The sequence below is a fragment of the Cupressus sempervirens genome, chromosome 2 (assembly GCF_028749045.1).
Source record: "Cupressus sempervirens isolate cs-2001-9-10 chromosome 2, ASM2874904v1, whole genome shotgun sequence".
NCBI classification, from domain to species: Eukaryota; Viridiplantae; Streptophyta; class Pinopsida; order Cupressales; family Cupressaceae; genus Cupressus; species Cupressus sempervirens.
The window spans coordinates 699,659,424-699,676,189 of NC_143119.1; the positions used below are offsets into that span (position 1 = coordinate 699,659,424).

Genomic DNA, 16,766 nt, shown 5'->3' on the forward strand with positions numbered 1-16,766 from the left:
AAAGAGTAGATTTTGGGATTATCACCCTGTGTCGGCCATTTTTGCAACAATATGGAGGTGATTAGCAAACAAAAGCTGAAAAAAAGCTCAGTCTGAACCTTTCGTTGAAATTACTCCAAGCAAAAGAAATGTTGTTTGAACATCGCTCAGTATTCAATCAGCATCTCAACATGAGGCAATCCCATCTCTCTCATGACCATTCAACTGCGACCAAATCAAAAAAAATCCAAATTTCAGTTTCAACTCAAATTCCAATTTTAGTTTTGTGAATCAAACGGGTCTGGAATAACAAGTTCCAGAATAACAAATCCCAGTAGCCAAACAGGCCCTCAAAGGCAAAATCACTCCAAAATCCAAAAAAAAGCTAACCCACAACGCACAGGTAGCTCCAATACCATGTTAGATTAAGTTGTGAAGCCATCCAAAGATAAAAAATGACTAAAAGAAAGCAAGACTAGATCCAAAGATCAACAAAACTCAACACTCTCTTAGCAATGAACTTGGACTCGGAAATAAGTAAGCTAGTGAACTTAGCATAGGAAAAGGTAAGGGTTGTTCATATAGAAAACAAGAGGCATATAGTTCCAAGTGGAACAATAACTCCCAACAGCCCAAAATAGGGAGAAACTTTGCCTGCTTGGTAAATACCAGACACATGGTTATGCCAACTTAGGTAAAGACAAATAAATGGTTATAGGAGGCTGCAAATAATCCAAAAAGAGGGTGAGATATTGAACAACCCAAAGATGGGTGTGAATGCCACATGCAATATGTAGGATTATGTCATTTGTCCTCCCAACCATTCTAATATAAACTAAGAATGCTTCAAAATATGTGTTGGAAGATAAACATTCCCTTACTAACATAAGAAAAATAATATCCTGCACTAAAAATATCAACAAAAGTTAAATGTTCCCCTTCCAAAATATTAATCTAGGAGTAGTTGATTACCTAAGTGGATTATAATAGTTTTTCATTTTTAATTAATTGAATGTACTAAATTGTAGTTTTAATCCTTGCTCCATGGCAACACAGCCACCACACCCCAACCCACCACCAAAAAAAATTGCATTCCAGAGATAAGGATTTTTTGGGACATGGGGGGAACATCCCCCTATTGTTCCACCACCTCCACTGGTGACCCAAGGGCATTTTTGGGACATCCTCTTGGTTTGGAGACGTCTCCCAAGTGTCTAAGGTACTCCCAACAGTCTCCTAATCATCCCTAAGACTTCTAGGAGTCCCTATGGATCCCACTCAAACCTTAAGCACTCTGAAAAACTCATAAATAGGCATCTAAGCCTCATTCCAAATCGCTCCCATGTTCTAGAAAGAGTAATGGCTTGTTTTTCCATAAAACACTGATAAAAATGCACATGAGGGTTTGTGTGGTTTTGAAGACCTTAATTTGTGCCTGGTTGTGAGTCTCCACCATATATCATGGTAGGGAATGTGACACACTAGCTCTCAACCCTGCTAGGGAATCTAGCCAAAAACCTACACCCACCAGCATCCCATTCTCATTCCAAAATCTACACCCTGGTGCCCTCATCCCCCTCTTGAGACTCTGTGATAAATAGGCATTAGCATATTATATTTTCAAAATGCAATTAAGTAATTACAAGGAGAAAAAAATTCCATGCGACATAGAACAAATGTAATTTTTATACAAAAAACATATTTATGATTTGCAACCATGACTGTATCCTCGTTCACTAATGATTCAGATTATATCATATTGTGTGCCATGTTAGTTTATTTCTGTTCTTTGAATTCACAAAATTTGGATGCCAAAATTAAATCAGATGTTCATGACTACTGTAATCATTAATGTTATTAAAATTTGAGCTTCTGTATTTTACTCAGAAAAAGCATCAAAGGCAATACTCTGTGAATATGACACATTACTAATTTAATAGTACACAACAACAGAAGTGAAGCAAGACACTACTTACTATCCCTATTCACGTATCAGGTTTTATCAACAAAAATGTAGATAAAGCAGCTTGTAAAGCTACAATACAATTTGTGTTTGTATTTTAGATATTTTTTATTAAATACTAACGTTCAGAATTTGTGTTTGTATTTTAGATAAGAACTTACATTTTCAAGAAGTTGCTGCTTCAATATGGAGATACCCTGCATACCATTGGCTGAGGAACCAGCTGGAATTAGGAGGAGGATTGTCAGACTCTTGTATTGATATGCACACAAATGCATCCGTTCCTCTGTTTGTTGTAACCAAACAGTTGGGCTTAGAGCACTCCTTCCACCTATCTCTGTACCCCAAATGTCTGTCATAAGGAAGCCATCCTTTTCTCTTGACCACCTCTCATGTTGCAGAGGCCTTGGAACTTGAAATTTGCGATCTTGTCTAACTGGAGAAGTATCACGGGAGGTGGGACTGACTTCCTCTGACACAGTTGCAACATTACTAAACACGGGTCTTACAGGATCAGGAACTCCAAGATTTCCTTTCTTCAAATAGGAACGGGAACTAGCACCAGAAGCAATTGCATTTGGAGTCAACCGTAATACTGCATAAGTGTACAGATTTGTTGTGTCCCCCTATAATACAAAATTTTAACAGCCTTCCAGATAAGTAAGATTCCACAGGAACATGCAGTCTGAAAAAAGCTATAATACATTCAAGTACTCGTGGAGATTTCAGTTAATTCCTTCAAATATCATCACATTTCACACTTAATAATGCATGCCCTTAAAGTTGCATTCTGTCATAAAAGTGAAATTAAAGTTAAAACTTATAAGAAAGAGTAGGCAAATTCATTAACATACCGAAGGAAGAGTTGTTGAAACCAGAAAATCATTAAAAAGTATTAACGAGTGTCGAGCAATACTTCCAGTGGATGAGGATTCCAAAAACCTGACAAGTGACTGAGAAAAAATGAAAAAGGCCAAAAGTCAAATTACTGAAAAGGAATATACAACTGTATAGCATAATACTTCACTCAGCACAAAACTATTACTGTGATACAATTAATAAGAAATTAGGTATTCATAACAGAAACTGACTCTCAAGACCCGGCACCTCACTGCATACATCTAAAAAAATTCTGCTTCTCTCTTACATTTGATAAGTAATTCCTTAAATGTATTTTATTTTCATACTGTTCTTATGCTTGAGTGTTATTCTGTTGGAATTGTTTTACACTGCACTATGAGTTCATTTCGGTCACTAGAACTAGAGAACCCAGAACTTGGAGTAGAGTACATATCATTTTAAAGAAAAAACAAGCAAGAGAATTTCAATCAGAAAAGGAGCATTCCCTGACATCTCATGATACCTCATGGATGTTTCCTACTGCAAAAACTAGCAACTTTACATAACAGATAATAAATGTAGTATCCAAAGCCCTAAAAGATCAAAGGGCATGGCCCAAGCCTTTTGTCCTTCACTCACACAAAAAATAAATAAAACAGAAATGTTTGCAAGTATAAAAAACGCATCAGTGAGACTGTTTGAAGAAAAAGAGCTAGCAAGCTTACAACAAAATAGCAGCTTTCAACAGCATAGATTATTTTCCTTACAATTCAATATTACTAATTATGTACACTTGAACTGATACAAAGGTGTGTCGGTCAGAAGTGCCCTAGAGCCACATGTTCGCATGCCCTAAATTCGAAGATGGTTTCCACACCATTGTATACACAGTCATACACATATGCATACCTATATCTCCACCAAAACATACATGCCCTAACATACTACCTAAACCCAAAATTTACTCCTTTGATAAATTTACAACTGAAAAGGCGATCATGGAAGTCCTTACCTCGTGTGTAGAGTGGCTAGCACCAGATGTAGAGATCTAAAAGATCCTTGATGAGTTATACGTTTTTTGCATTAAATTTTAGCTTACACTTCAAAGTTTTAAGTTCTACTCTTGTTGTTAACTCCTATATTCTTTTAAATGTTCTGTTCATATATTTAAGGTGGGACGATCATGGTGGTAGCACACTAAATAGTTAGAAGCCAACGATTTATGTTTTGTCCCAACTCTATATTTCTTCTAGGTGTGAACACAGTTACAACCAATTTGTGAGTATTCACAGTAAGGATATAAACCAGTTGACTTTTAGCACATCAATGATCTTGTCTGTCTTGTACAACTTTTGAATTTGAACCAAACTGCTGGAGGGTTCCGCTCATGATGCCACCGACTTGGATAACATCGAACCACCTTTTAATTGGACTGCTGAATAACAAAAAATAATCATGTTTACTAATGAAGATCTTGCAGAACTGATGAGAGCAAGAACAGTAGAGGTGGATGCATTGGAGTAACACAGACATATTTAAGATCTTGCAGGATTGCAGAGAGCAATAGCAGTAGTAGAAGTGGATGTATTGGAGGAAGACTGTCAAATGAGAAGTAACTTTTAAATTATGACAAACTGATGATAAAAAATGGACTTGCTTCCTCTAATCTAAGTGTATTAATTTCTGTATTTTTCATATTATTATATTTTACATTTGAGTCTTTGAGCGCATTTTTGCCAAATCCAGAGTCTACTCAAAATTTTGGGTTATTGAATTTGCGTTTTCCAACTGTTTTACAAACACCGTGAGGCACAAATACAGGTTTCTATCTAATGATGCCTACCTAGAACAAGAATGTCCTTTAAAAAAATTGTCATGCCATCATATCTCTTAATTTTCAAAGTATCACCAAAGATGGTGATAAACATGGTGTTTGTACTGTTCTCTTGTACTGTTATTGAACATGGGGTTCTCACATTCCACAAGATCGATTGAAAAGATTATGGCAAGTCTGTGTCTACATTTGTATCAATGTGTCATATCGCACTATGTGACCTATCATCACAAAGTGGATTGTTGGAATCGCTCAATAAACAATGCATCCAACGTGAAGGTGATGTTAGGCAAAGGAGTTTGTGCTAAATTTCTCGTACTTGAGTGTCATTTCTTCTATTGAAGCCCATATGTGACCAATAGCTCTTTGACTAAATAGACTATGTGACTCTTCTAATTGATGACATCCTGTCAATGTTATAGTAAAGTGCAAATAAAGTTCAGCAAAGGATACTCATGGACAATTAAATGACCAAAAAATCAATTGAGGCCGGTCATGAAACATTGAATGATTGAAGGCTCACTTAAGAAAACACATTGGCTGCTGATTATGCAATGCTCAATTGAGGTTACACATTAGCCATTGGTCAATAGGAGGCTCAGTTGAGGTTACTCGTGGGCTGTCAATTTGTTATTCCTAGATAAAGTTCCCGTGGGATAATTGAAAACAAAAATTAGAATTGTGTTATAAGTCCGGCATAGATATCTTTAAATATCATTTAGAATCTAGATAGCATATTTAAATATCGATGCCGGTAGAAATGACATGTGCAGCAAGTAAACTATTAATTTAGCATCTATCTGTTTGATGTGTTGCTATAAACAATATTTTCCTTTAAAATAAGGAACAATATGATATTTATCTAAAGAAAATTTGATTTTTCACATCAATTATTCCCACTAGTCAATTGGTGGATGCACATCTCTGATATTTGTATGCAGTTGACATAACCTTTGTTGGTCCTCACTTTCACCTTATCTAAATGCCTTATACAAAATAACAAACATTTTAAATTCATTTCATTTTGTAAATCTTTTACTACATATGGTGGTTTATCACTAACAAGAGGCAGTTCAGTCAAATCTCCTCAAGCATGATTGATCTTCCTCCAAACCTGAACTTTTCTTTTTCAAGAAATACTTAAAACATCATGGATCTATGTTTTGTAGCAATTGTGTTTAATAAAACTCATACAGTCAAATAATTTATATTTAACAAAATGGATTTTTTTCCTGGATACTTGTGAATCTTATAACATATTCAAGAAAATTTAGAGGTAAAATTCTTAGCATTGAGTTTGTTGGTAGTTGGCACAGAAATATTTAACACTGCAACTTTAGTTGGTGATGTATCTTGGAAATCTTGACAAATGGTGTCAAACTGATGGTTTTTCTCTTCCTATTGCTCCTTGAATTGTCAAGTCTGATGGCATGACAATTTGATTTTAATGATAGCGTGTTATGAACTTATGATAATATCAAATGCTCATTTTTGCTTAGCCCCTAAGATTTTATATGGTATATTTGATATTGTATCATCGGGTATTATCGTATTAGCAATTTATTCTCTTTCATGGTGTTGTTGAGTTTTATTGCTTTATTTTTGTGTATTTTTCTCAATATTCATCACTACTTAGAACTTGTCTATTAGAATCTCTTATACCTGACATATCTATTTATGTTACAACCATAATTTGCCTATGATATAATCTTGGAATGTTTTCACTCCTGTTAAATTATATTTTGTTCAATTACTGGAACATTCTTTGCTTAGGTTCAAGGTTTATCTTAGACATAATTATTGTAGGAAAGGTTGAATCCTCCCAGGGCGTGACTAAGACAAGTCCCTATAAATCCAAACACAACTTTTCTTCTTATTGTGTGTAGGTTCTCAGATCTAGGAGAAAAGAGTTGCAGATCTAGGAAGAGCAGCTGAGATGAGACAAGGAGAATCAAATCCCGAAAAAGCAGCCTGGACACTGTCAATTATCAATATAGTTTGTGATTACCAAAATAGTCCAGCACATATTAGCAAAACTTAAACGGAAGGATCAGAGTGACATCTTGAATTGGAATCCATTTGTGATATCTACTTCAAACACGATTTGGACTATGTCGCCTATTGATAGTGTCTCACACTTTTACACCTGAATGACAAATTCTTCTCTTTCTTCTTTACAGTTCTGCATTCAAAGTTTGCATAATATCTGTAACTTATTGTCTATGCTAATTATTGCTCACTTTCACATCTTTAGACCTAGTTCTTGTTCAATCTTATCCAATCACATTTATCAACCTTTCAATCAAAAGGAATAACTCAATAGTACACATTATTCATTTGTGCCCAGGTCTCAATAACTCAATTGGTTTAAAGTTGGGCCAATTGAGTTACTCATTGATGAAAAGGTTAATGGGAGTAGGTTTGATTGCTACCTTGCACATTTATCCTGGTGGTCCCTATTTCTATCCTTTTCATTTTGGTGAACATGATGTATCCTATTATATCTTCTACTTTACATTTTCAGATCTGATTTGTACCCATTTAATTGATTCATATTTGCAATCATTTCTACAATATATAGATCATGCACTTCAATTCCATACTATAGTGTAGTAAATTGTGCTCCATTAATTAACAAGTCCAATTTCACACTCTCCTAGCACTCATTTTGACTTTCCTTTCCTATAAGCACTTTTAGAACCATTTCTGTATTTACATTAAATATTTAAATCAAGAACATGAGTCCCAACCAAATTTAAATCTCAAACTCCTCTTTAGGTACTTAAATGTTATGTTTATCTTGTATCATTTTAATCTTATAGGGGTCCTATCTGATTATTAAGTTCAATGTAATTAAGGCCCTATGGATTTTAGTTCTAATAACTACACCACATTATCTAATCACCCTGAAATTTGAGCCAAAAAGAGTAAAACTAATTTGGTTCCACGTATTATGTGCGGAAATCAAAAGTGTCCAACCACCTTTTTATGAGCAAAAATAAAGGGTGGATAAGGTGGAGGCCTTGACATTCCCAAATCTAGCCTTGGAATTGGAATATGACCACCCTGCATGGATGTCTACTAACTGCCACAGAGGCCAAGTGGGCCAAAGTTCCGCTCTTGGGCTAAGTATGGGATTGGCTTCAACTAACTTATAGTAACTCAATCTCTGTGAATCAAATTGATTAAGGATGATAATAGCATAGGGGATTGCATCTAGCTAGCCAGTATCATGAGTCTATATGGATATATGTACATTTGTGTTCACTATGTGGTTGCAAGGTTCATAGTCAAAAGCATAATGAAGAAGCAAATTTTATAAAAGTTAAAAACATTTCTCTAACCATGGCTTATTGCAAATGGTAAATTGCAGGGTTTAATCAAGAAATCTAACAAAAGTTACATTGGGTGTATATTCCTTGTCTTCATGTATTTATATGTATACTTTGTGCAAGCTATGTGTCTTCATGCATTCATGTTCTGCCGTGTATGCTTCATGTCTTCAGACATCAATGTATATGCTTTGTGTATTTACATACTCGTGTATATTTCATATTTCCAAGTGTATGTGTGATTCCACTTTGGTTTTATATTGAAAATCATACAATGAGACAAGCTATTGCGTACTTGCGTACATCGGGTCAATCCAAATCACTATGATGATTGTTGAAGGTTGTGGCTTCAATCGGATTGATTCGATCTGAGATACATTATTGTTATTGGTAAATCATCATTTCCTATATATACTTATCCATGTTAAATAATATAAATTATAATATATATATATATATATTGTTATACATATTATTATTTTTGTTAATTTATTATTATTAATTAAACGATGATTAAACCATAAACACATGTCTCTTCATTTATATAAGATTCAAATCTGCATTTGGAATACACCTATAACAATGGCAGTGTTATTACATTAGCAGAAAACGATCCCTGTTACTCAACATGGTATCAGAGCCAGGCTGCAAATATAAGAAAATAATTAAAGACGTGATAGATAGATTCAGATTTCAGAGACTTTTCACACCAAACAAAGGAGATTGTGTTAATAAGTCGTAATTGCAAAGATGGAAGTATGAGCATTGTAGGAAAGATCATTGCGTACACACAAATAGTGATAGTCAACGTATAACCAAGTAAGAAGTACAAAGGCTTGACTGGTAGCTGTGCCTATCTGCATAGACTTGTCTACAGTGACCATAATATGATTGTCCTGACAATGATAACAGGTTGTGCTACCTGCAATATGTTAAACTATTTATGGGACTCAAGAATAACCAGAAAAAGAAATCAAATAGGGAGGGACAAATTCATACGTTAGACCCAATACTCTATGCTACCTACACTTGGCATTGGTCATCGAAGGCGGGAAACAATCAACTCCACTCATAATAAACACTCTCACATGGACTGCAGTCACGAAAAATATATTATCATGCCAATTTGGAATGAAAGCGGTCTAGAGTTTATTGAGTGTCCCAGTCCCTAATTGTAATGCCTAAATATATTTTTCATAGATTGAATGCTCGAGTTTTCCTCTTATTAGCTGGTTCTCCCCTTCCTAATACTGATTGAGATTGCCTTGCATCTCATCTCAATGTTCCTCCATTGATGTTGAAAACCAGTTTCTTTATTGTTCATCTATTTGCGATTGGATGTGGTTCTCAATCTGTTAATTACTTGTATGGATTCCTTGTGTTGAATCTTTCCACCCTCGTCCTTCGTCGCTGACCTGTATTTTGTCAACTGTGAGATTGTTGCAATAAGGACAAGATGATATGTTTGTTCCTGTGGTAGAAACCTCCTCTATTTAATCCCACAGGCTGGCTCCAGTCTTCCCTTGTCGTCGAGCAAGACTGAGCATGCTCTTGTTTATTGATCTTTATCTGCTGACTATTATCCTTCCCTCAGCTGACATGGGGATCTAAGGCTTGATGCCTTATGAGTGTTTGCTTAGAAAGTATGTTGTTGTCGCTTATCCTGTCCTTCAAGATGGTTGACTACTCTGCCATTTCTACCTTAATCAATTTTGATTATGCACTGGTATATGATTATTTTATCTGATATAAATGACATTATCAATATTTACATATCAGCTTCTATTTTCATTCAATTATATTATCTTTTTGCCCATCGAGGGTTCCTGACTCTACCTTGTATCATTTTGAATGGATTGTGTCCCAATATGCCTGCCACATGCGCTGTCAAGGCTTGATCCTCTGAACATATTTCCCATGCTCTCCTCCATCCAGTTGGCAATAATAAAGATAGAGGTTTTATGTGAAACACCAGTTCTCTTAAAAACATGACTTAAACCAGTCACAACACCTACAGAGAACATCTAATAATTGATTGCATATACAGAGCATCAAACAAGTACATATATACATATATATAGATATATCTATATGTACATATATGTATGTATCTATGTATGTACATATATGTATGTATGTATGTATAATATATATATATATATATATATCCTCCATTTGAAGCAGACTCCCAAGTAATAATAAGAAGAGACTATTATAACACAACAATAATTCAGACCCCTGTTCTTATCAATATAAGAGAACAGTAAAGATTATTTTAATTCCTGAGGAATCAAGGCAGAGGTTTAAATATCTTTAATGGGCCCTTCAATAAGACATTCAGCAGTGAGTGTTAGATTGAAGCAGTTGATTTTATAAAGCGCACATATATAATAAGTGAAACAATACACTATAAATTGGGACGAATGTACCAAATCATTGAAGCTGAAGATGCATGATGCATATGAAGAAATTATCACCAAATAAACAGTTCACGTGTACTTACTATAATGAGATTTGAACCTGGAAACTTTATTATTTTCATTGCAAAATACGACAAATGAAAGTGAGTGGGACTCGTGTCCTGACCAAATCCTAAGATCTATAATCTATAATTCTAACGTCATTGATAGACTAGTTACAGAGGAAATTCACTGTGAGATGCTTTGGCAGAAAGTAGAGTTTAATGGAACAAATATATATTATGGTCCACTTAAGAAAGAAAGAATATAAGATGCATGTAGCAGTGAAAGACAAAATCTAAAATGGCAAGCCTTTGATAAATTTGTGTAAAGATTGAAGAAATTAAAGTAGTCTGGAAAATTACTTCATCCATATAATATCATGAGAGTAATATATGTTCTCTGATAACTTTCAAATCATGCAATCAACTTTCAATGGGTATGTTTGTGAGCATATATAGTTGTGTGCATCATTAATAGATAAGAATAAAACATTATTATTCCAAATAAGCGATAATGCACTGAGGGTACATCAACTCTTACATGATGGAATGTTACATAGAGACTGACAAAGACATGCAGTGGGTGACGTATTGGAATCACCTTATTTGAGAAATGTGTGTAGTAAATTAGAAATTACTCATGCGGTTAGCATTATCCTGAATGTCTACAAGTCAACTCAACTCATCACCTTACTCTTCTTGCAAGTAGACATCAGCAGTAGAGTTGAACAGGCCCCTGATAGAGCTAAACAATCAACAATGATGTTAAGTGAAAATAATATCAGATGAATCTACAAGTCCATATGGAATACCATCGAATAGAAGTAAAGGGGAAGGTGCATAAGTGACTCGAAATTTTATAAACAATGGAATAAGTGGGAATTTATATTGTGGGGGGGGGAATAATAAAAATGTTCCATTCCCATTTGAACTATCTTTACGAAGGAGATGTTCCATTCTCAAATGTCTATGGACCCTCATGTGCAGATAAGTATTCTTATTTTTACATTTATCTACTCATTTTAGTCTCTCTCCTATTGGTAATTCTATGTACATACTATAAGAATCATTTTCCTTGATCTTTTCCTTTGTGTCTAGGGATGTTCTTTCAGGAAAAGGAGGTTGATTCTATACACATGCTACCAATTATTGTGCAAACTTGATCATATGACACTAGATCCAAAGAAGTTTTTTATCTAGAATTCATTAAATCATCCAATGATCAAGCTGGATAAAGTGAGGCTCTTGAAGCAAATATCTATGATATTAAGAGTCTAAAAATACATGTGTGTGATTGCATGATTTTGATGGGCATACCCCTGCATACATCATGAGGAAGTAATGACTTATCACCAGAAAGTCAAGAAGATTGATATCAGATTCAGAGGGAGTTCGACAGGCTTCCTTAGGTGAAGAGAGCTCTAAGGGAGTAACTAGAGGACTTGACTTCCCAAGATTGTTGTTCAAAGGGAGAAATTTGAATTGTGATCTCTTCTCTATAAGGGAAAAGTTCGAAGTGAAATTCCTTATAATGTATTCTTCTCTGTGAAAGAGAATTGAGGTGAAAGTTCTTGTACCACTCTCTAACTTGGTTCATGGTGGTTACTATTTCGCATATGATATGTAATGAAAGGTGGCGATCTTTCATTGGCATATATAAATAGAAGGTAACCATTGTAAGGCGATGATCTTATAAATGGTAGACCTGTTATCATGACAGACTTCATTAAGTTGTTGTCCCGAAGTGTTGGAGATCATGATACTTATCATGATAGAGACCATGACAATGTGATTTCTTGTTAAGTTGTTATCCTAGAGTGCCGAAAATCAGATAATTCATATCCTTCTAGGAGATAACATATTCTTTTGGTAGGCATCAAGGATTTGATGCCAATGCACATACCAAAAGAATATACATATGATGAATATCATATGATTGATATTTCTTGTTAAATCATACTTCGGAGTATATTGAAAGATAACATCTAAGTTGATGGATTTATGTTGATATCCTTAAATATGTCATTCCAAGAATATCATGTTGAGATGATATCTCTTCATATACTTGAGAGCATAATGTGTTCTACAAATCCTCCCTAGCTAAGAGGGAGTGTTCAGATTGTAGCTTCAGTGGGATTGATTCGATCTGAGATACATTATTGTTATTGGTAAATCATCATTTCCTATATATACTTATCCATGTTAAATAATATATATTATTGTATATAATATATATATATTGGTCTACATATTATTTTTGTTAATATGTTATTATTAATGAAATGATGATTAAACAATCCCTGTTACTCAACAATGATAGGACCTTGTTCATTTTTTCAAGATGAAAAGAGAAAACTAGTCTAAGATTGCAAACCTTGCAATTCATAAATCTTAGTTATTGGACTCAAAATTTACAAGTTCAAATAAAATTAAAGTTGGATAGAGAAGCCACTCTCATTGAAAAAATATCATATGAAATCAGCATTGCTTGAGGGCACAATTTTTAGGAAGGATGAATTGCGATGTACCAATTTTAAAATAGAATTTTACAAAAAATAATAATAATTTATTGGAATTTATTAAATAAATAATAATAAACAATAATAAGATAATCTATTATTAATATAATAATATTATTAAAATAATCATAAAATATATAATTGTAATTGGTATACTGTAGAGGCTCTCACCCAACCCTCTGGTCACACAGTCGCTAATTTAGGTCCAGATCCAATCATCCAAATTCCTTAGCATTTTTATATTGCATGTACCTATTGTCTGCTCGCCATCCTTTGATCCCTTGTCGTCCATCACAACCACGTGGATATTGCAAAGTTCCACATTGCCTATCGCATCAACAATCTCTGACATTGGAGGCCCAATCAAGACCCCCCAGCAACGATTCGTAGAGCTCCAAATCCCCGACCTACATAAACATTGGTTCAGCACAACAGACAACCGAGCCTACCAACATTCACAGTGAGTGTTCATTTTTTGTTTAGAAGGGAATTTTTTTTGTCGCACAGTCAAAGAGGGTACGTGGACCTGTAGTCATAACACTCATTGGATCTGTCTATCGATCTTCCTCCCACAACAGAAGCCCCAACTTCCACATTGAAGATCTGAGGAGAAAGGTCACTAGAAAAAAGACATCTCACCTTATGCAAGAAAACCGAATTTGAAGACTTCCATTGCGATTAAAAACCTTATGGGAAGAAAAATTTGATGAATTGCATCATATTCTCTTCACAAAATCGCATAGTCATCGTTTTGAAGACTTCATTTCTACTAACCACTGCATCGGTTACCACTCTCCTACGAGATTCTTTTTGAACATTTTAGAAACGAGCGGTGAATTTTCTATTTTTCTGTCGATAAAGGTAAAAGTTTCCTACATTCAAAGTAGGAGATATAATAAAAAATTATTTCCCAGCTGCAGTTGCAACTTTGCAAAGCAATCAAAAAGCAAGACAGTTACCTTTACCTATACGACTCTTGGCAACGAATATTATCGGCAGCGATTATATTCATATGTAACAAATTTCCTTCAAAAATTAGAAACAAGAGCTAGCTAAGGTTTCAGACGCTAAAAGCTTTCCATCACAGAATTTGACACTATTGAACAATACAATCAAAAGCAATATTTTTTTCGCCCTGAGTATTTCTCTAAAGGAATAAAAGTGACCAGTAATTTTATTATGATTGGAAATAACAATAAGAAAATTAGGAAGTGAAATACCACAAAATTTGCAAAACAAAGGGAATTTATTTTTGCAACACATATCCAATCAATATTCGCAAAAAGCAAGAAAAACAAAAAATGGCTCTACCAAGAAAAAGTGCGAACTTCAATACGAACAACAAGCCCAGTTACTTCGACAAAACAAAATATGCACTCCAGAACACGATTTCAGTAGCAAACAAATTTGATATTTTGCAAACAATTACTGAAGACCTGACAACGAGTAAGGAAGTGCAAATAAAAGAGGAATCACCAAAATTCGGCAAAATTAATGACATTCAAAAGCAAGAGAAGGATGCCTAGGTTGAAAAAAAGAAAGCCCACTTTGTAAAAACTAAATACGGAAAAAATGGATGGGATGCATAACCAAATTATAAGTTGGTAGTTCAAAAATGGTATTCAAATGAAAAAGGAAAATTACTACATAACAAAGAAAAGATTAACAACAAAACCACAGGAACAGTGGCAAAACCATAAAGAAATAAGGGCCAAGTAAAAAACAGTATTGATGCAAGACAACATCCTAAAGGAATTAGTAAAACAATTTGTAAGATAGAGCATTCGAGCATTTAACCAAGGGGATATGGATAATATCCTAATCATTAGCAACAAGCATAGCGAAGATCGATGGTTTAAGCGCAAAGCATTTGGGAGTTATTGCATTTTGGAAGGGTCCAGAAACAAAGGAAGCAAATCAAGCAAAATGGATAAAAGAATTTTGCCACAAGCAGGCAAGTATATCTTCCCTATCTAAGTGCTTGGTTTACCTCCATTGCAAATGTAAGAGTGTTCAAGATAAATTTCTTTCAAGGCCTCTGTGTTTTTATAAAGGTTATAGTGTTAGTTTTATTAAGTGGAGTCCTAACTACAACGAAAATTCTATTAAAAATTTATGTCTTCTAACATGGATAACAATTAGATCATTACCAGTAGAACTTTTACATTTTCATATATTGAAGCGCATCAGTTTTTCAATTGGTGAATTTATAGGTTTTGAAGATAATTTTAAGAAAACAAATGAAGTTAAGATTTTAATAAATATGAAACCTAATTTACAAGAGGCAAAACCGATCAAAATTATAACAAATATATCATTTTACAACATAAGATATTCAAAACTTGAAGGACACATCCACAACATAACCCTTCTAGAATTAGAATCTAATAGGGATCAAAAGAACTTAAGCTTTGAAAAATTTAGCAGAAACTCTAACCGAAATTGGATCATCTCAAAAATAGATAGCATGATAAAAGATAAGGAAATAAACTTTGCTCAGGAAAATGTACCTACAAGTTAAACCCATAGTTGGACTATCACATCAGCATCACCTTAATTTACTGAAACCCAATTTAGCGAGTAAAATGTGCCTTCCAAAAGAGGATATTGAGGAAGGCAAAATAGTGGAGGAAGATCTGAATACATGTCATGATAACAACCCTTGTCATTATAGTGCTGAGAACCCAAGACAGGAACACTCTACGAATAGAGATCTAAGAGATAATATTCATAATAATTTAAGTGGGGATGAAAGAAATGCCAATGAGGAAAACAACGTTGAGGAGAATATTAGTAGATTACAACAATGTGAGAATTGCAGAAAATATGTATATTGAAGATATCAAAGAAAACGTGAATAAATATAGACATATCTTAATTCACAATGATATAAGCGATCAATTAATCTTATTGAAAGAGGAGCATAAAGTACATATGATTCAATCTACTATAACAGAGACTAGTAACAATCTAAGGAACATGGACAAAATGGTTAGTAACATAGTGCAAAATCAAGATATTGATTATGATCAAAACAATACTGAAATGGAACAAAGTGCATTACCCATAATTCAGGCTATTGATGATGAAGAGAACAATGTAGAAAATGAAATAGCAACCATAAAGGAAAACAATAAGGATCCTTTACCGGATTTATTACCAATCAAGGATCAGTACAGCAGCCCAAAATGATTTAACACAAAAACGATCAGCAATAAAGAGGAAAATAAGAGTCACAATTTATAAGAAAAAGGAAAACAAACTACTAGACCCAGCAAATGCAAAAAGAGATTGAACAAGGTAGGCATAATAGGAGAAAACATAAATGAGAGAAGTCCTCCAACAACGGCAATAGATTGACAACTGGACAATACTGAATCTAATGAGATAAGGGGAAAAGCTAAAAAGAATTAAAAAAAATTATACTAAGTTTGGCAAACTCCAATAGGAGGAAGAAAACTATTCGAGGATGAGAAAAAATCAAGCGAGCATCAAGAGATGGTAGGAGAAAAGGAGCAAAATCAGAACCAAGTACCAATAGAAGTAGAGACTTTTAGAAGGATCAATGAGGAAACGAGTCAGGATGAAATATGCAATGGATGGCATAAAGATAAAATGGAGAAGAATTTAGTTGACACATGCTAGTGGTGGGAAGAGTTTGGAGTCCATTTAACACCAAAAAAATAAAGGATTATACTGATGGTAAAAGAAGTGGGGATCAAAAAAGCATGTGAATGATACCACTAATAATTTGAAGGTTAAAACTCTAAAATCTGTAATAAGTGATAAAATAATGCAAGAGCTACAAGAACATAAGGAAGAAATAGATGTAACAATA

At 34.2% G+C, this 16,766-nt stretch overlaps 1 protein-coding gene across 3 annotated transcripts in view; it reads right to left on the reverse strand.

The window, feature by feature from the left end:
• The window catches only part of LOC149575304 (vacuolar fusion protein CCZ1 homolog B-like), a 132,776-nt gene that overhangs the window by 68,246 nt on the left and 47,764 nt on the right, over nucleotides 1–16,766 (reverse strand). For all 3 annotated transcript variants that reach the window (XM_089815080.1, XM_089815082.1, XM_089815081.1), the window contains exons 7-8: nucleotides 2,797–2,895; nucleotides 2,104–2,568 (exon numbers count right to left, since the gene is read on the reverse strand). In XM_089815080.1, coding sequence (XP_089671206.1) covers nucleotides 2,104–2,568; nucleotides 2,797–2,895 — 564 coding nt within the window. The remainder of the gene's footprint in view (nucleotides 1–2,103; nucleotides 2,569–2,796; nucleotides 2,896–16,766) is intronic.